At 44.3% G+C, this 24,286-nt stretch overlaps 1 protein-coding gene across 8 annotated transcripts in view; it reads left to right on the top strand.

Annotated features, from left to right (window-relative positions):
- ANKIB1 (ankyrin repeat and IBR domain containing 1) overlaps positions 1 to 24,286 on the top strand; it is a 166,578-nt gene that overhangs the window by 114,875 nt on the left and 27,417 nt on the right. For all 8 annotated transcript variants that reach the window (XM_043541217.1, XM_027822725.3, XM_027822726.3 and 5 more), the window contains exons 6-10: positions 865 to 1,073; positions 4,164 to 4,252; positions 10,667 to 10,811; positions 12,891 to 13,057; positions 22,061 to 22,149. In XM_043541217.1, coding sequence (XP_043397152.1) covers positions 865 to 1,073; positions 4,164 to 4,252; positions 10,667 to 10,811; positions 12,891 to 13,057; positions 22,061 to 22,149 — 699 coding nt within the window. The remainder of the gene's footprint in view (positions 1 to 864; positions 1,074 to 4,163; positions 4,253 to 10,666; positions 10,812 to 12,890; positions 13,058 to 22,060; positions 22,150 to 24,286) is intronic.

Here is a 24,286-nt window from a genome sequence, read left to right as displayed (position 1 = left end):
AGCCCGAGCCAGCTGACCCATGCCAGCCACAGCCATGCCATGGGTCTTCTATTCCAGTGTAGACATACCCTGAAGTCAGCAAGAGTTTTCCCATTGACTTCAATAGGGCCAGAATTTCTCCCAGTGTGTCAGTCTACCCCAAGATGCTAACGTTTGATAGCTGTAATGACTTACTTTGTAAGTGTCCATAAGTAACTTCTTATACTTCTCCATATCAGTAACTCTGATCCCATGAGTAGTCTCACTGAAGATGATGGGACTACTGTGCATGAGAGCTTGCAGGAACAGGGTCTTAATGGCTGTTCTGCATTGTTCATGCCCAAAAAATTCTTGGTGAATTCAGTGAGAGTTTGGGGTGTGCAATGAATGCAGAATCAGATATAACATGAAGAAATTATTACTTGTAATAATTACTTGTTTCATATATTTTCATAATACCTGTTGTGAACATTTGTTTTGAAAGATTTCTTCTTCCTTTGCTTTTAACTCTTCACTTGAATCAATAAAAATGTGGTTCTTAAAAAGAAAAAATAGAATGGATCTAAGCTGAATGAAAGTTTTATCATATGAACTTTTATCATATGAAAGTGAGAATAAGTTTTCCATTTAGTTTATGGTTGACATTAATAGAAGGGAGATACTAGCAGTGGTGTTAGCTGTAAATAATGTATATTGTATGTTATCCCAAAATATATACTGTAAAATTAATGTCCATTGAGGGCTGCAGTCTCCAGTATTTCAAAAGTTATGTTCACGTCTAATTTTATTAGTAAAATATAGATCTTTTTAATGATGCAATCATAAAATGTAAACAAATCCATATCCTATAATAGTTAAATAATTTTATTTATATATTTATTGAAGACTGGGACAGGGAGAAATTACTTGAAGCATGGATGTCTAATCCAGAGAACTGCTGCCAACGTTCAGGTGTTCAAATGCCAACGCCACCTCCAAGTGGGTATAATGCCTGGGACACACTCCCTTCTCCACGAACTCCCCGCACCACTCGCTCTTCTGTGACCTCCCCTGATGAAATCAGTCTGTCACCGGGAGACATTGAGACAATTCTGGTATGATTTATTCTTAAGAAAGATTCCCTGCATATTACTTTGTGAATAGTTAGAGGCACAAAGTAATGTATTAAATATTATTAAAAAGTTGTTCTGGTATATAATGCTTTGCAACTTGTGAGAAAATCTTCCATAATCATTGTGCAGTTGGTTTTTAAAATATGTTTTTAGTGCCTTACAAATAGGACTGAAATTAATTGGGAAATTGAACTGGCTTCCCCCTCCTGTTTCTCTCCCCCCCCTTCCCTTCCCCACCCCCCCAACTTAGTGCGAGAGAACTATTTTGTCATTTACCTTTGCAAAATAACCTTGGAAAGGACATGAGAGTTTTTTCTTTCTTTCTTAAATGTAAGCAAACACTGAAGTGTGTGTAGAATCATAGAAATGTAGAGTTGGAAGGGAGCACAAGAGGTTGCCTGGTCCAGCCCCTTGTGCTGATTCATTTTATCAATTGGCTTTATAATGACACACATTGAGCATGTGGCTGGAACAAGGGACACTGTTTTCAGCTTCACTGCCACCATTATATTCTGATTTAACAAGATAGGATCATACCAAGTGTGTGTAGCTCAGCATTCCTTTGGAGACTTTTTATCTAGATGTTCAATTCCATGGTATCCATTTCCTTGAACATACTTAAATGCTTTGAATCTTCCCTTTTTATATTTTTTGTTAGGAAACAAAGTTTTCTTTGTTTGTATTTTAAATGTCAGCCTACGACTGTACTGTAAGATTATAAATAATTTTGCTGTGTGCAGGCTGCTTTAAGCAGTTTACAAGGCTATCACAAATTTAAAATATGAAAGCATCTTTCATTAAAATCAGTAATGCTCTTTTGGAAGACAGAACTCTCTTTTTAGTAATCCACAGCTGTAACTTTATAAAATTTGTGCTCACTGACCTATTTTTCTAGGAGATGCATAGTTTTGTAACTGGGTTATCCCTGGACAACATATCAAAGTAAAACTTTGCATTCAGTATACAGACAACCCTTACTTCTTTAATTTTAAAATACTACAAAAAAGGTATATGGCATTATAGTTTATCCTTTGTTATATCTGCTGTAATACTTTTCCTGAAAAGTACTAACTGCATATGCAATGAAGTGACAAATGTATGTTGTATTGTATATTTCCTTTTCTTAGTATTGGGGCTTATGATGGGAATGCAGGATCTGGATTTAAATTGTGTGTGTGTGTGTGTGTGTGTGTGTGTGTGTGTGTGTGTGTGTGTATATATATATATATAATATACACACACATTTAGATTATATATAGCTAGTTTACTGCCTGTTTTACAGTCTTCAATTGTTAAAGTGGATCTTTTAGGAAACTAAAGAAACAAGTACGATTGTTGTTAGAATTTCAGATTTTACATAGAGATTTTTTCTATTAAGATGTTTCTCACTTAAAATGGTCATCTATGCACAAAAAGACAAATCCTGGGCCTCATTAACATCCTTATGTGAGACAAACACAAAAATTGATAAGCCTAGGGCCGGACACAGCGGCTGCTTCCGAGAGCAGCGCGGAGCCAGGGCAGGCACAGAGCCTGCCTTAGCCCTGCTGCACTGCCAACCGGGAGTCGCCTGAGGTAAGCACCGCCCAGCCAGAGCCTGCACGCCGAACCACCTGCCCCAGTCAGAACCCCCTCCAGTACCCTAACTTTCTCCCAGACCCTGCACCCGCACCCCTGCCCCAGTCCTGAGCCCCCTCCCACACCCAAACTCCCTCCCAGAGCCCACACCCCGAACCCTCTCCTGCACCCCACCCCGGAGCCAGCACCTCCTCGCTCATCCTAACCCCCTTTCCCAACCCAGTGAAAGTGAGTGAGGGTAGGGGAGAGCAAGCGATGGATAGAGGGGGGCTGGAGTGAGTGGAGATGGGGACTCAGGGAAGGGGCAGGGCAGGGGGCAGGGCATAGGTGTTTGGTTGTATTCAATTAGAAAGTTGGCAACCCTGGCCAGAGCCCCGTAGACTGCTTGCTCGACGCTAACCCCTGGTCGGAGCCCCCTAGCTGTTTGCTGGGTGCTTACCCCTGCTTTAGGGCTGGAACCCAAGACTGTGTTTGGTACCCTGCCCCCATCTGACTGACTATACCCTGCCTGATGTTTGGGCTTTAGACTGTTTGGTGCACCGCTCTGCCTGAGGGCTTGAGCCCCTGAACCACTCATTGCTCTACCCTGCTGGAGGGATCGAACACTGAGACTGCTACTTCCCCATTATCTTATACTGTCCTTACAGGGGCCTGACAGCAAAGAGACCTGGCCTCCCTCTGAGATTGACAGCGAGGGAGGGCCACACACGCCGAGAGGGTGCATTCAGTCACATACATATCTCCTTATGTGTTTGCAGGATCAGGGTCTTAACTTTCAATATTCTGTTTTTTTCTGATAGCAGTTTTTATAAAATTCAAATAAGATATCCTACCACTAACAACATGGAAGGAAGGAGCCTTTATAATTTAGCTCAATATATGTTTTGAACTAAAGACGCAAAGTACAATTTTTCAAATCAATTTACAAACCTCAACCTGATTTTTTTTTTCAATCAGGTGATTAAAATCATAACTTTAATTCAGTTGTTTAAATTGCTCCACGCTGCCTTGGGCCTGATTCTTTGCAGGGAAGAATACCTCCTGTGACATACGACTGACCTTGTCTATCAAGTCCTGCTCCTGCTGTTGAAGTCAGTGGCAAAACTCTCATTGACTTTACTGGTGCAGATATGGCCACTGTCGTCTTTATTGGGAGCTAAGAGTGCTCAACATCTTAAAGGCTGGAGGTGGCGGAGATCCCAGAAGGCAATCCAAAAATTTGTTGCACAGGTTCCTAAAATATTTACTAAATGTTTGTGGAGAGGTGTGTGGAGATGAAGACATGCACCTTTCCATTTTCAATTTTTTTGAACATAAAGCAACACTTTCTCCTTGATACATTCATAAAAGAGTTTTCCCTACTTTGTACATGGCCTGTTTTCTTACAGTAGTTTGGTTTTATATTTTTATTATGTAATTCTCCTGAGTTCTGCACATGGCACACAGGAGTGTTTTTTTCTTTCCTTCATCTGTATTTTTTTTCTTTATCTACAGTGTGACATTTGTATGTGTAATATTTCTGTATTTGAAGACCCAGTGGATATGCCCTGTGGACATGAGTTTTGCAGATCATGCTGGGAGGCGTGAGTATATGTATTTAGCATTTTTTTGAAAATGATTAGACTTTCAATTTTAAAGAGGGGGGGAAATCACAACCAATACATAGCCATTGTCAAATGTTGAGATGTAGCTGTCCTGAACCATACGGAATACTTTCATATGTATTGTTCTTAATGGCCATTAACTGGCTTATAGGTACATAGCGATGGCTTTGGCCCTGGTACAAGCTTAAGTGCATTGCCAAATAGGGATGGATTTAAGCATGTCATTTAGTGCTTTGCTGAGTTGGGGCCTAACTGTCTGAGAACTGGTATACACTTAAAAGTTTTACCAGTATAACTATTTTGGTTAGGAGTGTGACTTTTACTGAAATAGACTAGTAAAAGCCCAAGTGTGGATGCAGTGATAGTGGTATAAAGATGACCTTATACCACTATCACTGCATCCACAGTAGGGAGGGTTGTACTGCTTTAATTATACTGTTAAATTTAAAGTAATGCAGTGTAGTCTAGTGTAGATAAAGCCTAATTCCAGTGCATCCATTATTGTGGTATTTTGTAAGAGCATTAAGCTCATTACAACCTTAAATGCGAGTTACTATTTAAAACATGGATTTTAGAGCATGTAGAAAAAATCATTCATGTTCCTATTGTATTGTAAATTGGTGTGCTGTATCAAGGTCTGGTTAGGGCTAGTGCTGCAAATCTGGAGTTATTTGATCAAGGGGTTTTTGGGATACAGTGTCATCTACCCCCCACCCCCAAAGACCTTGTCAGTAAAATTGTTGAGTTCTTATTTCTTTTTCTCTTCTTTGCATACACATGGCTAAAATATGTTGTTTATTGACCCCAAACTAATATCACTGATCAGTTACAGCTCAGCTAATGTCAGGCATCCACTATCACTTTGGGAAAGCAATATATTTAAAGATAGTAAGGGTTATCATTAGTTCTACAAACTGCCTTTGACTTGGGTGATACAGTACAGACAGTAATTTACACATGTATGCAGGTCATATGCTCTGTGGTGAGGCATAGCTGACATCAGGTCACTGGGTAGCTCACACAACATGCTGTAGCTGTTGAACCCAAACAACGCCTGAGAGTTCAAGTACTGAGTTCAAGTCCTACCCTCAGCAGACTTCTGAGATTAATCTCTGCCTGCGTTCTGTTTGTGGTTAGGAGCTGCAAAGGGGGTCCTTATGGAAGTTTGGCCCTAAGGGCAGAGCTTTCTGTTTAAGAGCTGATCATTCAAATTGCTTCAAAATTGCATGCATATTTTGATTGTTTTGAAAAATTCTGTACCTCATCAAGGCCAGGATAGTGTTAGTGGTGCAAGTCTGGTTTCATTTGGGCAAGGGGTTTCATCATATACAGCCCATCCAAAAGTTCTATACAAAACCAGTGTTAGTTCTGGTTATAGAGAGTTTGCATCTGTTCAAGCTTCCTCAGGAACTCCTTTGTGAGGGACAATCACTGAGCAATGATAGTTACATGGTTTCTTGAGGAAACAAGCACTGCACCTTGACCATGGACCATCAGTTTGTTTGCTCTCCTAGGGAGACTTTTGTGTGCTGTGCACACTTAGTGTAACCAACTTGCCATTTGCTTGGTGTTCAGGGCTCAGCGGGGCTCCTTTTGGAAGTGTGAGTGGTATGTGCAATTTTGAAGACAGTCAGCACCCCACAGGTCTCCCTCAATGCCATGTACCCAAATCCCACTCTAGGACAGTTAGGCAGGCAAAACTGTGTCCGGGATATGAAGCCCAGCATGATGTTTAGGTCAATTGATGGGAGAGACTAGATGTCACACGGAAAATGGTATCGGAGAAGTTGGCACAAGAGTCTCACCCAGGATGGATCAGTTCTGAGCTGGGAGGGGCTCATTGAGCTCCTTTACAGTACTCCTAGGCGTGGCAGACAAGATCTATACTGGGAGCTGGGAACAGGCATGTTCTGTGCATGCCCGAGGCACATGTGGCTGAGATTGGCAGGAAAGAACTCCCAAAAAGTTGAATGAGGAAGTTCACACATCTCAGACCTACTGTTGAATGCTCTGTTCATCTCCAGGAGGTCTCCTCATTCATTTTAGACATCCTTTTAAGATGAATGGGCCACTTCACACTTCTGTGAGCCTCCAGTGCTGCAGACAGGTGTGCAGAGCTCCTTTCCACTATGCTAGGGATTTTGGGACTCTCCTCCTCTCCCCGTTGCTGCTCCCAGCTGGAAGAAGTGTTCCTAGCAGCCCTTTCACCAGCACTTTGCCTCCTTCCGTGGTCCCTCCAGCCCTACTGGTGTTACCTGGGGTTCTTTCAACCCAAAGTTCTTGGTATCTTTACTCTGTGGAAGGTGGTGTCAGGAAATAAATCAAGGGAGGCACGTTGTTCAACTGATAGATGGCTGGCACAAACAGGACAACACAAAAGTGCTCTCATTTAAAGCTAACCTTTACTTAGTCTCAAGCACTTGCACACACCTGCAACAGGTTAGTAAAACACCCCCAACTCTCAATAATTACCGAAGTAGGGTTTGGCTCTCAAGTGGCACAACGTCAGTCTTCCGATGGCCAATCTTTCGTCTGCCGGTGGAGACCACAAGATGTGTCTAGAGGGAGAGTTCCTGAAGAGTCCAACTACCTCAAAATTTCTTCCCTTATTTATTCATTAGTATTACAATAACACGTCACTCAAAGAAAACTTGTTGACCAGCAATTTCAAAGGTTAAGCAAGAGGTTTCCTTCTGATCATCAATTAGCCAGATGTGTTTTTTTCAGAATTTGCATGCCTTTAGGCCCTGACAGACACATCCCTGAGGGCACATATAGACAAGCTTCCTGTTTTTCCTAAAATATGCATCTCGCCCATTTCAACAGCGATCTCATCAGGAAGGACACAGGGTCAAGCTGCCCTTTTTGTGGCACCCATTTATCTTTGTCCAAACGATTCCGTCTGGGATATCACCTTTTGGTTGCCACTGACTGAGCCTTGTGGTGCACTGTTATGTGTGTTAACGAGCTGCATAAAAGCTTCATGGCGGTTTGCAAATCCCAGTGCCGGTGTAGAGTTTTAATGGGCACTGAGAATATGCTACTCTTGGGGGGATTCTGCACCACTGCGCAATGCAGAATTTGAGCAGAATTTGCTTTTTTCTTGCAGAAATGGGCTGCAGAGCTGCAGGCCACCACTAGGGGCTGCTGGACCCAGCAAACCCCAGCATGCCAACTCGAAAATAAAAAACACTGCCACAGGGAAGGGGAGGGCGAATTAGTTGGAGGATTCCCAGCTGCTGCAGTTCCTGGCATTACCTGAAGGAAAGAGGCAGCATGCAGGGAACGTCACACAAGTCCAGGACCCAGTTTCTCCCTCTGGATCCCTGGGCTCTGGAGGGTAGGGGGAGTGAGTGTCTGTGCTGGGGGGGCCTGCATCTGGGCTCTGGGGGAGGAGGAGGTGTGGGTGTCTGGGCAGGGGGCACCCCAGAGCTGGGCTCTGGGGAGAGGGCTTGTGGGTGTCTGGCCCCTTAGCTGGGCTCTCGGGGGGCAGAGAAACAGGAACTGGGTTGTCATAGGGGTTTCTTTAACTCTCTACTCCAGGGGGAATTTTTTGTGTGTGTATGTATTGTTACAGACATAGTTGCTAAGCAGTATTTGGAAATTACCAAAGTAATTGAAACTGGTGTGATTATATAGTATTATTTTGACATATAAAATATGCAGAATTTTGCAGAATTTTTATTTTTTTTGGAGCAGAATTCCCCCAGGAGTAATATGCAAGAGAGTGTTAGAATGGAGTGAAAAGAAAAGGAGGACTTGTGGCACCTTAGAGACTAACAAATTTATTTGAGCATAAGCTTTTGTGAGCTTGAGCTCACTTCATCGGATGCATTCAGTGGAAAATACAGTGGGGAGGTTTATATACATAGAGAACATGAAACAATGGGTGTTACCATACACACTGTAACGAGAGTGATCAGGTAAGGTGAGCTATTACCAGCAGGAGAGTGAGGGGGGAGGGTGGGAGGGAACCTTTTGTAGTGATAATCAAGGTGGGCCATTTCCAGCAGTTGACAAGAACGTCTGCGGAACAGTGGGGGGGAGAATAAACATGGGGAAATAGTTTTACTCTTTGTAATGACCTATCCACTCCCAATCTTTATTCAAGCCTAAATTAATTGTATCCAGTTTGCAAATTAATTCCAATTCAGCAATCTCTCGTTGGAGTCTGTTTTTGAAGTTTTTTTGTTGAAGAATTGCCACTTTTAGGTCTGTAATCGAGTGACCAAAGAGATTGAAGTGTTCTCCAACTGGATTTTGAATGTTATAATTCTTGATGTCTGATTTGTGTCCATTTATTCTTTTATGTAGAGACTGTCCAGTTTGGCCAATGTACGTGGCAGAGGGGCATTGCTGGCACATGATGGCATATATCACATTGGTAGATGTGCAGGTGAACGAGCCTCTGATAGTGTGGCTGATGTGATTAGGCCCTATGATGGGTGTCTCCTGAATAGATAGGTGGACACAATTGGCAACGGGCTTTGTTGCAAGGATAGGTTCCTGGATTAGTGGTTCTGTTGCCTGGTATGTGGTTGCTGGTGAGTATTTGCTTCAGGTTGTGGGGCTGTCTGTAAGCAAGGACTTGCCTGTCTCCCAAGATCTGTGAGAGTGATGGGTCGTCCTTCAGGATAGGTTGTAGATCCTTGATGATGCGCTGGAGAGGTTTTAGTTGGGGGCTGAAGGTGATGGCTAGTGGCGTTCTGTTTTTTGTTTTTTTTTGTTGGGCCTGTCCTGTAGTAGGTAATTTCTGGGTACTCTTCTGGCTCTGTCAATCTGTGAATGGAATGAATTACACTTATAGTTCCAAAAAGAAAAGGAGGACTTGTGGCACCTTAGAGACTAACAAATTTATTTGAGCATAAGCTTTCGTGAGCTACAGCTCACTTCATCGGATGCATTCAGTGGAAATAGTTCCCTATCTCCTTGACATAACCATTGGCATGTTAGCTTCAGGGAGGTGACAGTGGCAGTCTAACAGCCCTGAACTTCATGCATTCTTAGGTTTTAGAGCCAAAAGGGGCTATTGTCAGAACTCCTGCATAACACAATCCAGAAAATAGGAATCCTGGATCCCTTTAGCTGCAGGTGCCAGAGATTGCACTGTCATCTAAGGAGATCTGGAAGTTGGTGTATCTAACCTTGGATTAAAACAGTTACATCTAACACAGTGGTCAGTGCACATACACAAAAAAGCATGTCCAGCAAAATTCCGTATCATCATAACTCAGAAAATGACAGATTTTGTCAGAGATACGTCTTGTTTGGTTTGTTAGAACTGTGGGGGGGCTGTGCTGCAGAATGCATTACCAGAACACACCATTCCTTGGTTTTCAGAGGTTTACGTTCAGCTACCCTCCATGTTGTGGAAGAGTACAAGGAAGTGCTAGGCAACCTTAACTCTGTTAATGATGTGTTTTGCCAATGAATTTTGGTATTTTTCAGAACAATATTGTTATGGTGCATGAAAAAAATAGGAAGAAAGCTTTAAAAAAAGGAAAACATAATAGTAGAAAAAAGATACTCTTGATATGTTTTGTGAGGCCTGGTCTACACTTAAAACATATACAGGCATAGCTATGTTAGTTGGTGTGAAAAAAACACACCTAGCCTACATAGCTGTGCCAACAAAACCTCCAGCATAGATGCAGTAATGCCATAAGAAGAGTGCTTCTGTTGACGTAGCGAACATCGTTCTGCTGGCATATGCTGCATCTACACTAAGAGGCTCTGCTGGCATAGCTATGCTGTCAGAGGATCTGTAGTATAAACATAGCCTAAGTTACAATAGGCTTAAATAATCTTTAAGTTTGACTATCTTTTTATGATCTCACAAGAAGAGTCTTCTTTCAAGTACTAGTTAATAGCTGATGGGAACAGGTAGCCATTCCAAACTTGATTTAGTCTAGCTAACTATTAATTTGTTTAGATCAAGCGCTTACGTGTTTCAAACCGTATATTGACAAGAACAAGGATTACTATTTATTGTAAAAACTAATTACTTGTCAGACTAATTAGTGCATACATTAAGTACTGCTATATACAACTTTTGGGGACTTAATGAAGAAATTTTTCTCACTTTTATTAAATATTGTACAGAGGGCTCTTGCCAATGGGAGACAGGTATAAACCACACATACATACATTCAAGTACTTTCTTCAGTTGCTCACTTGTGGACTCTTCATTTTTTTTTTCACCAAATGCCTCCTCAAATCTGAGGTACTTGTTGAGTGTAAAAACCAAGGGATGATTCATATTTCTTGTTTTAAAAAGAGATGTAAATGAAAGTGTATATTTTATTAAGTTAGTATAAAGACAATGAATTTTCATCAGTTTCTTGACTTATTTATTTTTTTATTATCAAATTCTGACTGACACAATTCTGGCAGGTTTTTGAATCTGAAAATTCAGGAGGGTGAGGCTCACAACATTTTTTGCCCAGCATATGATTGCTTCCAGCTTGTTCCTGTAGAGATCATAGAAAGCGTGGTTTCCAGGGAGATGGACAAAAGATACCTACTGTTTGACATTAAGGTAAACTGTCAAGCTGTTCCTGTGTGACTAGAGCAGGGGTGGCCAACCTGTGGCTCCAGAGCCACATGCGGCTCTTCAGAAGTTAATATACAGCTCCTTATATAGGCACCGACTCCGGGGCTGGAGCTACAGGCGCCAGCTTTCCAACGTGCCAGGGGGTGATCACTGCTCAATCCCTGGCTCTGCCACAGGCCCTTCCCCCACTCCACTCCTTCCCGCCCCCTCCCCTGAGCCTGCCTGTGCCCTCACTCCTCTCCCCCCCCTCCTCCCCAGAGCCTCCTGCATGCCAGGAAACAGCTGATCAGGAGGGAGTGGAAGGCGCTGATTGGCAGGGCTGCTGGTGGGTGGGAGACACTGGGAGTGGGTGGGGGAAGCTGCTGGGGGGCTGCTGACGTTATTACTGTGGCTCTTCGGCAATGTACATTGGTAAATTCTGGCTCCTTCTAAGGCTCAGGTTGGCCACTCCTGGACTAGAGTGTGTCTGACTTTCTTATTCCAGTTACAATGCAACTTCTGTGTGAAATATGACTGCACCTTTTCTAAGTAGAGTTTAATAAATTAATACTGTAGATCTGAACTGTATATAATTTACATATGGTAATGAAGGAGTTGGCATGCTGCTGAGGACATTTTAAAAAAGGAATAATTATATTTCTTCCTCAAGCACAGAAACTACACTTCTGTGCTGGGCAATTTAATAATCTTTCTCAGTACTTGTAAAATTGGTTGATGAAATTAATGTCCAGAAAAGGCAACACATAGATTTTAAACTGCCAAGAATATTTTGTTGGCACATCATAAAAAAAGTTTTTTAAAATGAGTTTCTGTAAGAATATTTTGATAATGAGTTACGGTACTCTTTCCATTCAGAGTTTCTGGGAAATTTTTACTGTACCTGAGTACAGTACCTGCTATTCACATTACTAGAGTTTTGCTCGAGCCCATACTTTCAGAAGATTCCTATATAACCCAGATAGGAAAAGAAGTTGGAAAATCTTGATTTGGTTCATGCTTGATTTTATTTTCTCCATTGCTGCAGAATGCATCTTTAAGAAATAACCTCTTAATTAACTTTGCAGGTTATTGGCCTATAGTGTAGATCCTTGAAATAGCTTGTTAAATTATTCCCTGGGTGGAGAGGGGAGAGACATGTTTAGTACAGGACTGACTTAGATATGTTACAAGTCGCTTTGGCATGAGGTCATAAAATTTTATACATCAAAGTGGGGATCTGATACCCAGATTTGATCCAGTGTCCTCCATTGCCTCACCTTCAGAGTGACATGCAAGTCAGCACAGTTTTGAAGGGGAGCAGCCAGAGGTTCCTTTTCTTCCACATAATTTATTTTAGATAATTAATAAAAGGGAAAACATTCTACACTGACAGGAAAAAATTGAGGCAAATTTCTGAGTTACTTTATTTTTGGTTCTTAAAAGTTTATTGCAGTTAATTATATTGAGATTGGTGATAGAGAGCATAGGTTTTATTTCTTAATCTGCAGTACAGTTATGCACTGTAAAATTTTAAAGTTTATGTATTAAATACATTTGTAATAATAATGGATTATTTGCAGTAAGACTTGTCTACATGGCAAATTATTCCAGAATAGCAATTCCTGATTAACTCGATGGGTGAACACTCTTAAATTTGAAATAAGGTACTCTTATTCCAGAATAAGTGTGTCCATATGTTGAGATAATCGGGAACAGGTAATCCATTTTAAATTTACACGCTGTCTTTTTCTGAGTTAACTTTCATGTGTGGCCAAACCCAAATCTTTTCACAGAAGAAGAGACTTGTACACATTAAGCATTTTGCATGAGGTGTAGATGTTCAGGTCTTAGTGTGAATCTTAAGTGTTGCTATAGGGAAGAAATACAATTTTTGAGCTAGTGATTAAATAATTCTCTTTTTATAACTATTTTTAAAATACCATACCGGTTTAATTACAAGACTATCTTATGCTCTTTGGCTTTGCTCCTTCAGAGGCAGATTGTGATCAAAGGTTACAGTTCATATCAGTGATGAGGATCTATTTCCAAATGTTAAGTAATTTTCTTCTCCTTTTTTCTTTTCAGGCCTTTGTTGAAAATAATCCTGCTATTAAATGGTGTCCTATACGAGCCTGTGAAAGAGCAGTCAGGCTAACAAGACAAGGGTCAAATACAACAGGTTCAGACACACTTAACTTCCCATTGCTAAGAGCCCCTGCTGTGGATTGTGGAAAAGGGCATCTCTTCTGCTGGTTTGTATTAGAAATTTGTATATAACTATGTAAAACTATCACAGCTGCTGCCAATCTAAAGGTCAAGAGACATCTCCAGCCAGCTGCCATGCTGCAGAAGCCTACTGGAAACTCTGTAGGTGTTGATACAGCAAATTATTGATGTATAGTTTGACATGAATATATTTTCATACATACATAGGCTGAATATTAATGTGTGTAGAGTGTGGGCCAAATTATCCATTCCTGCTTTTCTGCACTAGGCATGACACCAAAAGTAAGAAGGATTCCACTTACCAAAACCTTTTTTTGAACTTCGGAACTCAAAAATTCCTCCTCCCTGAACCAGGCCTGAGCTCTCCAGCTCAGCCTGTCCCTTCCCCAGCACTGCTCTGTTGAAAGTACCCTGTGATCCCAGGCAGCCTGGTCCTTCCCACCCCAAGACTGGAGTGAGACTACCTGCCTCCTAGCTCGCAGCCCTTTTTATACCAGACCTCGTGGGCCCGGACTGGCTGCTACCTGCCCTCCCCTGATTTGGCTCCTCAGGGCAGCCCTTTCCCAGAGCTGGTTTTAACCCCTTTCTGACTGGAGCTGGGTGACCACCCCGCTACAGACTCCCAATATCTCTTCCTTGAGTGGTAACAGCTAATTTGGATTCCATCATTTTATATCTATAGTTGGGATTATATTTTCTAATGTACATTACTTTGCACTTATTAACATTGACTTTCATCTGTCATTTTGTTGCCCAGTCACCCAGTTTCGTGAGATCCCTTTGTAACTCTTCACAGTCTGCTCTGGATTTAACGATTTTGAGTAATTTTTTATTGTGCAAACTTTACCACCTCACTGTTTACCCCTTTTTCCAGAGCATTTATTAATATGTTGAACAGCAATGGTCCCAGTACAGATCCCTGGGGGACCCCACTATTTACATCTCTCCACTGTGAAAACTGACCATTTATTCCTACCCTTTGTTTCCTGTCTTTTAACCAGTTGCTGATCCATGAGAGGACCTTACCTCTTATCCCATGACTGTTTAGTTTACTTAAGAGCCTTTGGTGAAACATGTTGCCAAAAGCTTTCTGAAAGTCTAAATACACTGTATCCACTGGATCACCCTTGTCCACATGCTTATTGACCCCCTCAAAGAATTCTAGAAGATTGGTGAGGCATGAGTTCCATTTACAAAAGCCATGTTGATGCTTCCTCAACAAACTGTGTTCGTCTATGTGTCTGATAATTCTGTCCTTTACTGTAGTATAGTTTCAACCAATTTGCCTGGTACTGATGTTAGGCACTGTAATTGCCAGGATCGCCAGTGGAGCCTTTTTAAAAAATTGTTGTTACGTTACCATTAATACTTAGTTCTTCTTCAAGTGCTTGCTCATAGGGATGCCATTCTAGGTGTGCCTGCGCCCCTTAGAAGATTTTTGCCTTAGCAGTATCCATGGGGTCAACAGTGGTGCCGTGCTCCTGTGCCGGTATATAAGGCACTGCTGATCTTACGCCCTCTCTGTTCCTTCTTACCGCCCATGGTGGTTAGTCTGAGTGCCTTCACTTGCGTTGCAATGGCTAGTGGTTTTTGTCTACTGTCTTTGAGCCTTAGGGCCTTGTAAATAGTTCTGCTCATAGTAGTTAGTGTTAAGTAGTTGTTAAGTGTAGTTAATAATTAGCAGTTAGGGTTCCAGCAGGGACTTCGGGTCTCCTGGGTTTAAGCCCTGCGTGGACTGCAACAGGCCTATGCCTGTAAGTGACCCCCATAGCAGCTGCCTCAAGTGCTTAGGGGAGTCTCACTTTAGAGACCAGCACCGAATTTGTAAGAATTTCCAGCCCCGCACACAGAGGAAGTGGGATATTCAGCTACAGGCTCTCCTCATGGAGTCCACCCTGCGTCCGGCCCCCGTGCAGCCCCACCAGGACTCGCCGAATACGTTGGCCTTGGTATGCAGTGCCCCCCGGCGCCAGGCTCTGCCCGTCATTGTTCCCGGCACCAGTGCCCAAAAAGAAGACTAAAACCCCAGCACCAAGCAAAAAGGGCCATGGGCCATCAGGCAAAGGACCCACTTAGTGCTGCCCGGCCACTCCAGATCTGCATGCTCACACCTCCCCGGACGGGGCCCTTAGCCCTGTGAAAGGTCCACCCGGTACCGACTCCCGGGAGCAGCATGGGACCAAAAGCCCTGATGGCACCGACGCCTTTATAGGCTCCCCCAGCGCTGAGAGAACACAGGCCTCCACCCACGCCACCGATGTAGCATGTGCCCCAGGACCAGCAAAGGCTCCCCACAAGGACAAGCCAGCCGCTAAGACCCCTCGGAGGGCAATGGAACGCCGCTGATCCCCCAAGATGAAGCAGTGCTCTCCACCTCTGCGCCGCAGGTCACCAGAGTTGCAGCCCAGACGCTCTGGGGCTCGCCCTCGTTACCAGCGCTGCGTTCGCAGTTGCTACCGTCTCGATGCGGATCACCTAGAGCAAGACGCCAGTCTCCATATTATCGACACTGCTTGCCCTCCCGCAGATCATCCTCTAGGTGCAGGTCCCAGTCGTGTGCATCATGGGAGTGCTCCCCGTCGTGTCTCCGGTCCCCATGGCACCGGTGCCCTCGGTACCAGCACCAATCACCTCATTCTGGGCACCAGTCCCTGACGGCAATGGTCAGCAAGCAGACCCAGGCGTCGACGGCCCCACTGTGGTCACCAGAAGGGGATTCCTCTGACACGGAAGACCAGTTCAGCCCCTTGCCTAGTCTGCACTAGCGCGAGTGGGAACCCAAGGCCACGGCGACAGCGCAGATTTTGCAGCACGGCCAGTGCAGTGGCCTTTTTGCGGCACATAAGGAATGCCAGTTGTGGTGATGCCCCCTTCTCACCACAGATTGGCCGCCAGCTCAGAATAGCAGCTGGCAGCACTGGGATCGGTGCACGAGAGATGCCTGGCGGTTGAAGCAGAGGGAATGGTGCCCACCCCTAAGCCTCCCTCCCATGTGGGAGAAGATGCCCCAGAACCTCCCCCGGTGGAGCTTGGGCCTGGAGGTGGAGGAAATGGCTGAGCAGATGCACACCTTATTTAACCTTTTGTCAGCCTCCACCCCAACCTGTGTCACACTGCCAGTGCGTGAGGGTGTCTTTAAGATTGCCAAGGGTCTCTGGCAAACCCCTTCCTCCATTCCTCCCACCTCAAAGAGGGCCGAAAAGAAGTACGTTGTCCCGCCAAGGGGTTTGAGTACCTATATATCCTCCCCCGAGCTTACTGGTGGTCTCTGCGGACAATGAAAGAGACAAACATACCAATTTCACCCCCAAGAATAAAGAGGCCAAACCGTTGACTCTGTTTGGTAGAAAGATTTATTCAGTGGCCAGTTTTTCAGTTCCAGGTGGTGAACCATCAGGCCCTTTTGGGCTGTTACAAATTTAACTTATGGGACTCCCTCCATCAGTTCAAGGAATCCCTTCCACAGGGTTTTGCCCAGGAATTTGGCACGCTGGTGGAAGAGGGCACTGTGGCTGCTAGGTGCTCCCTCCAGATGGCATGGGACAGGGAGGACTCGTCAGCCAGGGTGGTGGCGTCAGCGGTGGTGATGAGGCGCAGGTCCTGGCTTCAGACTGCAGGTCTCTCCCAGGAAATGCAGACTTCCATCCAGGACCTCCCCTTTGATGTGAATGGTCTCTCTTGAGACCAAACAGATGCGAGGTTACATGGGCTGAAGGACACCAGGGTCACCCTTCTCTTGCTGGGAATGCATATTCTGCAGCCTGCGAGGAAGTAGTTCCGGCCGCTGCCTAGGCCTTGGCAGTCTCACCAGGGACCTGCAAGAAAAAGGGGCAGAGACGCTAGTTTCAGCCGTCGTCACCCTTCTTCCTCCCGCTGTCCTGTGTAGCCCAGTCTGGCAAAACACCCCGGGGGCCAGAAGTACTTGTTTTGAGGGTGTGGTCGAGAGCAACACCCCAGCCACCTGCCAAGATCCACCCCACTCTTTCCTCAACCGTCTTCATCTCTTCCGTTTGGCCTGGTCCCAAGTCACCTCAGACCGTTGTGTGCGGGACATAGTGTCTCATGGTTACACCTTGCAATTTTCAGCTGCCTCTCACTCCTGTCCCTCTTCAGGAACCCTTCTCACTAGCACCTCCTCGTTCAGAAGGTCGAGAACCTCCTGCACCTGGGGGCAGTGGAAGAGGTTCCTCAGGACATGGGACATTCCTCCAGGGGAAAGGGGTTCTATTTCCATTACTTCCTAATCCCGAAAGCAAAAGGGGGCCTCAGACCCATTCTGGACCTGCGACACCTCAACAGGTCTCTCAAAAAGTTGAAGTTTTCCATGATCTCCCTGGCCTCCATCATCCCCTCCCTGGATCCGGGAGACTGGTACGCCACTCTCAACTTGAAAGACGCCTAGTTTTACATCTCCATATTCTAAGTCACAGACGTTTCCTCTGTTTTATAGTAGGCAAACACCATTTCCAATTTATGGCACCCCTCTTTGGCCTCTCTTCGGCTCCAAGGTTCCAGTGGCCACTTACCTCAGAGGTCAAGGGGTCCAGGTCTTCCCATATTTCGATGTCTGGCTCATTAAGGGCAGGTCTCGGAACCAAGTACAGAGAAGCCTCGATCTCATGCATACCACCTGCCACGACCTAAGCCTGTTGATAAAAGAGAAAAAATCCACTTTAAGGCCAGTCCAATACATAGAGTTCATAGGGGCGGTTCTCGACTCCATATGAGCCAGTACCTTCCTCCTGGAGGGGCATTTTCAGGCCATGTAGGACATGATCTCCCATGTAAGGAACTGCCCACTCACCATGGCTCTCACCTCCCTGCAGTTGCCGTGGCACGTGGCCACCTGTACATGTGTGGTCAGTCATGCACGGCTCCACCTCCGGTCTCTGCAAGCGTGGCTGGCGTCGGTTTACACCCGCAAAAGACACGATCTAGACTGGGTGATTAGGATGATTAGAGTGTTGGATCACATCCTGTCATCCCTGTATTGTTGGTTGGATGCCAGGTCAGTGTTTCAGGGAGTCCCCTTCGCAACCCCGTCTACATCACTAACCCTGGTCTCCGATGCTTCGGACCTGGGCTTGGGAGCCCACCTGGTCAAGCTGAGCACCCAGGGCCTCTAGTTGCAGGACGATCTGGCCCTCCACATCAACGTCAGGGAGCTCTGAGCAGCTTGTCTGGCCTGCCAGGCCTTCTTGCCCCACCTGAAGGGCAAGGTGGTGCAGGTCCTTACGGACAATACAGCTGCAATGTATTACATCAACAGACAAGGTAGAGCGATGTCGTCAGCCCTCTGCTAAGAAGCTCTGAACCTTTGGCACTTCTGTGTGCAGCACGCCATTCATCTGGTAGCCACACACCTGCCCAACACCAAGAATGTACTAGCGGGTCCCCTCAGCAGGACCTTCTCATCTCGCCACAAGTGGTCGCTCCATCCGGAAGCAGCCAGTATAATCTTCCAGAAGTGGGGGACTCCCCAGGTGGACTTGGTTGCCTCCCGAAAGGAAATGCTACGTGTTCTGTTCGCTCCAGGGGATAGACCGGGGTTCCCCGTTGGATGCCTTCCTGCTTCCGTGGTCGGGAGCCCTGATGTACGCCTTCCCACCAGTGCCGTTGATCCACAGAGTCCTTGTGAAGATCAAACGGGACAGGGTGAGAGTCATCCTTATGGCTACCGACCAGCAACATGCCAAACCAGTGCTGGCGAGGCCACTTGCGAGCTAAGCCGCTGAGGCTCCCTCTCTGGCCAGACCTGCTGTCCCAGAACCAGGCAGTCTCCTGCACCTGAACCTGGAGGTGCTGCACTTGACAGCATGGCTTCTGCATGGCTTAATATAGACAAGCGGGAAATGGGTAGCAGAAAGCCCTCCACCAGAGCAACCTATGGGGAAAAGTCAAAAAGATTCACATGCTGGGCCTCGGATTGGCATTTCTGGGCTGAGTAGGCCTCCCTGGAGCTGATTCTGGACTATCTCCTGCACCTTAAGCTCCAGCGCTTGTTGCTGTCATCAATCAGTGTCCACCTGGCTCCTATTTCGGCTTTCCACCCTCCCTTCCAAGGCAGGTCGTTCTTCGCTTACAACATGACAGCCTGGTTCCTGAAAGATCTGAAGATTTGAATCTCATGCTGTTGAGGCTCACGGGGCTTCCCTTTGAATCTCTGGATTCCTGCTCTCTTCTCATTCTCTCCTGGAGGGTGGCATTCCTGGTGGCGGATACGTCTGCCAGCAGTGTGTATGAGATCAGGGCACTTACGTCAGAAGCACCCTATACAGTATTCTACAAGGATAAGGTCCAGTTGCGGCCGTACCTGGCGTTCCTGCCCAACGTAGTCTCCCAGTTTCATACTGGCCAGGACATTTTCTTAATGGTCTTCTTTCCAAAGCCCCACAATTCCAAAGGGGAGCACAGGTTACGCACCCTAAAGGTCCGGAGGGCGCTGGCTTTCTATATCAACAGGACACGGCCTTTCCGTAAGTAAACGCAACTGTTCGTTGCAGTGGCAGACAGGATGAAAAGGTCGCCCAGTGTCTGCTCAGAGAATTTCATTCTGGATCACAGTCTGCATTCGATACTGCTACAAGCTGGCAAATGTGCCTCCACCTGCCATAGTCAAAGTGCACTCAACAAGAGCGCAAGCGTCGTCAGCGGCCTTCTTGGCTCAGGTGCTGATCCAAGAGATTTGTAGAGCTGCTACCTGGTCATCTGCCCAAACATTTATGGCCCACTATGCACTGACCCAGCAGGCCCAGAACAATGCTAGCTTCAGCAGGGCAGTGCTGCAAGACCACAAACTCCGAGCCCACCTCCATTTGCACTGCTTGTGAGTCACCTAGAATGGAATTGACATGAGCAAGCACGTGAAGAAGAAAAAACAGTTACCTACCTTTCGTAATTGTTGTTGTCAGAGATTGTGTTGCTCATGTCCATTCCATTACCCACCCTGCTGCCCCTCTGTCGGAGTTGCTGGCAAGAAAGAACTGAGATAGCGTAGGGTTGGCAGTGCCTGATAAACTGGCACATGAGCGCAGCACTCAAGGGGGCGCCACTGCTGACCCTACAAATACTGCTGAGGCAAAAATCTCCAATGACCATGCACATGGACGCGTGCACACCTAGAATGGAATGGATATAAGTAATACAGCTTATATCCTAATCTACTTAGTAGTGTCATCGAAATTGGGACAAAGCTGACCAATACTGCACCTCAAGTAGTTATCCATTTTTAGAAAATATAACTCTGTTTTCGGTCTCTTAACTTGAACAGGTTTATGGGTGGTCAGCAAAGGCGTTCCTTGCAACAAAGAAGGTTCAGGATTTCTATGCTTACACCCTGAATCCAGTCTCTAGAAGAGTACCTAACATTGTCTCTCAAGGAAATGCAGCTGTAGTAATTTGGGTTTTCCCCTTTCTTCCTTTTTAGGCTGTTTGCGTTTCAAAATGTACACCAAGATTCAAGCAGTGTTGACAATCTTATCTGTATTTCTGTAATTCCTGGTTCATTCTCTTTTTAGAGTTGTTCAAGGTCTCTGCGGGTATTCCAAAATTTAGGATTTGAAGTGAGTCTGTTCAAAAGTTCACAATCCACAGAGAAGCCAGTGCGCATGTCTTTGTTATTTTGTTTGTTGTGTAGGGTGAATTAATCAGCCTTTAGGTAAGGGGGCCATTCTCTTGTTAGTTCCCTTTCTGCTAATTTTGTTTTCTCTGTATACAATTAAAATTATCCAAGAACAGTTATTGTGGGTGAAGTCTAGCCCCATTTCATCCTATGGCTCAGATTCATAGCCATTTCATCCTATGGCTCAGATTGACCCTCTCCTTATTTCAATTGTACAGGTAGAAGAGGGTGGCTCAGAAGGTTCTCTTTTCTTTTTTCTTTTCTTTTCTGTAGTTTTCTTTAAGCTTTTTTTGCTCACATGTTCCCTGTTGTGATGAGGACAAAGGAGATAATGAGTATTCATTCAGCTTATGACATTGCATTGCAGAAAGTAGTTTACCATTTGATCCTCAAAAAACAATTTGCATTTTCTTTGATACAGCAGGTGTCCATGTGGAAATATACCCCATTTGTAAACTATTTGTGTATTTCACGTGGCAGATGTCTCAAGCTGTTTTGCTGTATTTCCAGTAAAAGAGCAAGTCGTGACAATTCTGGAATCCGTGTTGACACATCTACACCCAAGCACCATCTGGAAGCCATGTATCTGCTGCTGTATACTGACTGCCATCCTGAAAACTAGCAGTAGTAAATCTGGAAAAACTTGAGGGATCCACTGTTAACTCCTTATGTGTCCATATGATTTCAACCAATATCATCTCCTTTCCATTTAGGGACTCTGGGAAGGGTAGAAATCCAAATTCACTCAGCATTAGAGGAGTGTGAAAGCAATGGGGATTTACTTAAGCACTGACCTTGTTATTAAGGATTAATGATCACCAGTGGACAAGGACAAGTAATTCTGGATGACATTCATCCCAACTGTAGAGGGCCTACTCAAGGCCCTATTCACCACATAAACTCCACTTAAACTAGGAGTTTATACTTAGCCAGAAAGGTTTTTGGAGCAGGGACTTTGTCTTACTATATGTTTGTACAGTATCTAACACAGTGAGGCTTCAATCGTGATTGGGGCCTTTGGAATATTGCTTTAATATGAATAATAAAGGCCTTTCATAGTCCATCTGCACTGAGGTCAACTTCACCCCTTGTACAAAAGCTACATGACCATTTTACATGGGCCTAGATTAATTACTGGTCAGCCCATAAAACATAGTGCATACCAGCTCCTTTTGAGATATTCTCCATCATAATTAAAAAGCATTTTTCTTTCCTGCCTCACTTAATTCTCTCATTAATTTTCATGAAGCTCTACCTTGGGTTGTGAGCAAATGTAATAATGTTTTAAAGTGAGAGTAATTGAGTAGGTTTCTTTATCTTCCTGTCTTAGTTTTAATGTGCCTTCATTATTTTTCAATTTGAACCAATCTAAACAATTATCTACTGTATTTATGACTTAATTTTTCAGGGAATGTCTTGGTGAAGCGCATGAACCTTGTGACTGCCAAACATGGAAGAACTGGCTGCAGAAGATATCAGAAATGAAACCAGAAGAACGTAAGAGTGGTTTTTATGGGGTTTTTTAACAGCATTAAATAAGAACTGTATGGTAGTTAAGAAATGATGTGAAAGAGGGGGAGGAACAGGTTTGATCATTTGTCCTGTAGAAATCATCTAATTGAAAAAATGGTGCTGAAAACTGTATAATTCTTTTTTTTCCCGTTTCTTTAACTCTGAATTTCCTTGCTCATGTCTTAAATCAAACCCTACAGATTAGAGGTTTGTTTTGGGTAACATTATAGGGGGGAAAGTTACCTAAAACATATATGTTTTTAAAAAATCCTAATTCAATACATTTACCATAAAGTCAGAAACTGGTTTTACAAGAGGAGCAGCAGTGTCCATGTAAATAACTAACCTGTTTCCCCAGGCCAGGAAGGATTAAATGCCACACCCAGAGTCTCTTCAGGCCTTTTCTTCTGGGAACTATTTATTGTTTGCACTGAATGTCTTGAGCAAACTCCCACATAAAAAACAGTTCAGCATAAATGCAGTGACCTTTCCCCTGATCCAGTGGCTTCCTTGCTAGCGCCTCTTCCTTAGTTGATCTGTGGCAAAAGGTGAATTATTTTGGTAAATTGGAGTTTCAGCCAATTTTGAGTAAAAGCACAGTAGGAAAAAATAGACTTTCATATATCTATTTCTAGATAGATTGATAGATCTTGTCAGAATTTAAAGGGAAGGGGTTAAAAAGCTCTGATATAGTACTATAAAATCCTCTTACCTGTAAAGGGTTAAGAAGCTCAGCTAACCTGTCTGGCACCTGACCAAAATGACCAATAAGGAGACAAGATACTTTCAAATGTGGGTGGGGGGAAAAAGGTTTTGTCTGTCTGTCTGATGCCTCTGCCCGGAGACAGATCAAGAAAGCAAGCAATTCAACTCCTATAGAGTTAGTAAGTAATCTTGCTAGAAAATGCATTAGATTTTGCTTTTGTTTTTGACTTGTGAAATTTGCTGTGCTGGAGGGAATGTGTATTCCTGTTTTTGTGTCTTTTTGTAACTTAAGGTTTTGCCTAGAGGGATTCTCTATGTTTTGAATCTGACTGCCTGTGAGATTATCTTCCATTCTAATTTCACAGAGGTGCTTCTTTTATCTTTTTTCTTTCTAATAAAGTTCTGTTTCTTTTAAGAGCCTGACTGATTTCTCTATGATCCTAAGACCCAGGGGTTTGGGTCTGTGATCACTTTGTAACCAATTGGTTAGGATATTATTCTCAAGCCTGCCCAGGAAAGGGGGTGTAAGGCTTGGGGGAATATTTTGCAGGAATAGGAACTCCAAATGCTCCTTTCCCTAATTCTTTGTTAAATCACTTGGTGGTGGCAGCGTACCCCCCCAAGGGCAAAAAGTTTGTGCCTTGGGGAAGTTTTACCCTAAGCTGGTAGAAATAAGCTTAGGGGGGTCTTTCATGTGGGTCCCCACATTTGTACCCTAGAGTTCAGAATGGGGAGGGAACCTTGACATATCTATTTTAGCCAGAAGATTCAAAATCACTTCTTCTCAGTTAAGTCTATTTCTATACCAAATATTCTGAGTAGTTTCAATAGCAGAGCTGTTTTTGTTTTTCTTATCTTGTGATTTAAAAAATAGGCGCACGTGCACACACACACACACAGCTGCCCCCCTCACAGTTTTGATTCTTTCGGTTTGGATATGGGAAATGCATCTTACAACTGGAATGAATTGGAAATCCAAGACTTTCATAATTGTTGTAATGGTAAGCTCTTCAAGTGGCCTTCTGCACATTCCTACTCTGGCATGTGCCCATGGTACCTTCAGAACCGGAGGAAGCTTCTAGTAGCAGTGCCTGTTGGAGCGCTCTTGCACCTTCTTCCCCTTTCTCTTCCCCTTGTGGCTCTGTACATTCGGAGAGCGAAGCTAGAAATGGGTTGTGCATCAGGCACCTCCTCCAATGCTGAGTTGGAATTAGAATGCCAAAGAAGAATCATTCCAATGTGCAGTGCTGCTAGAAGGTTCCATTTCTGGCTACGCCATGAGTACATTCTAAGAATGCAAATGTGCAGAGGCCACTTGAAGAACTCTGGATACAGGTCAGTAATCTTTATCTTTATAATGTTAAAAATATTGGTTATTTTATCAGTGTAATTAGATTGATTGCTTACAGTTTTATTC

The sequence above is a fragment of the Chelonia mydas genome, chromosome 2 (assembly GCF_015237465.2).
Source record: "Chelonia mydas isolate rCheMyd1 chromosome 2, rCheMyd1.pri.v2, whole genome shotgun sequence".
NCBI classification, from domain to species: Eukaryota; Metazoa; Chordata; order Testudines; family Cheloniidae; genus Chelonia; species Chelonia mydas.
Note: the sequence above shows the minus strand (reverse complement) of the source record. Positions and strands in the feature narration are given on the sequence as shown.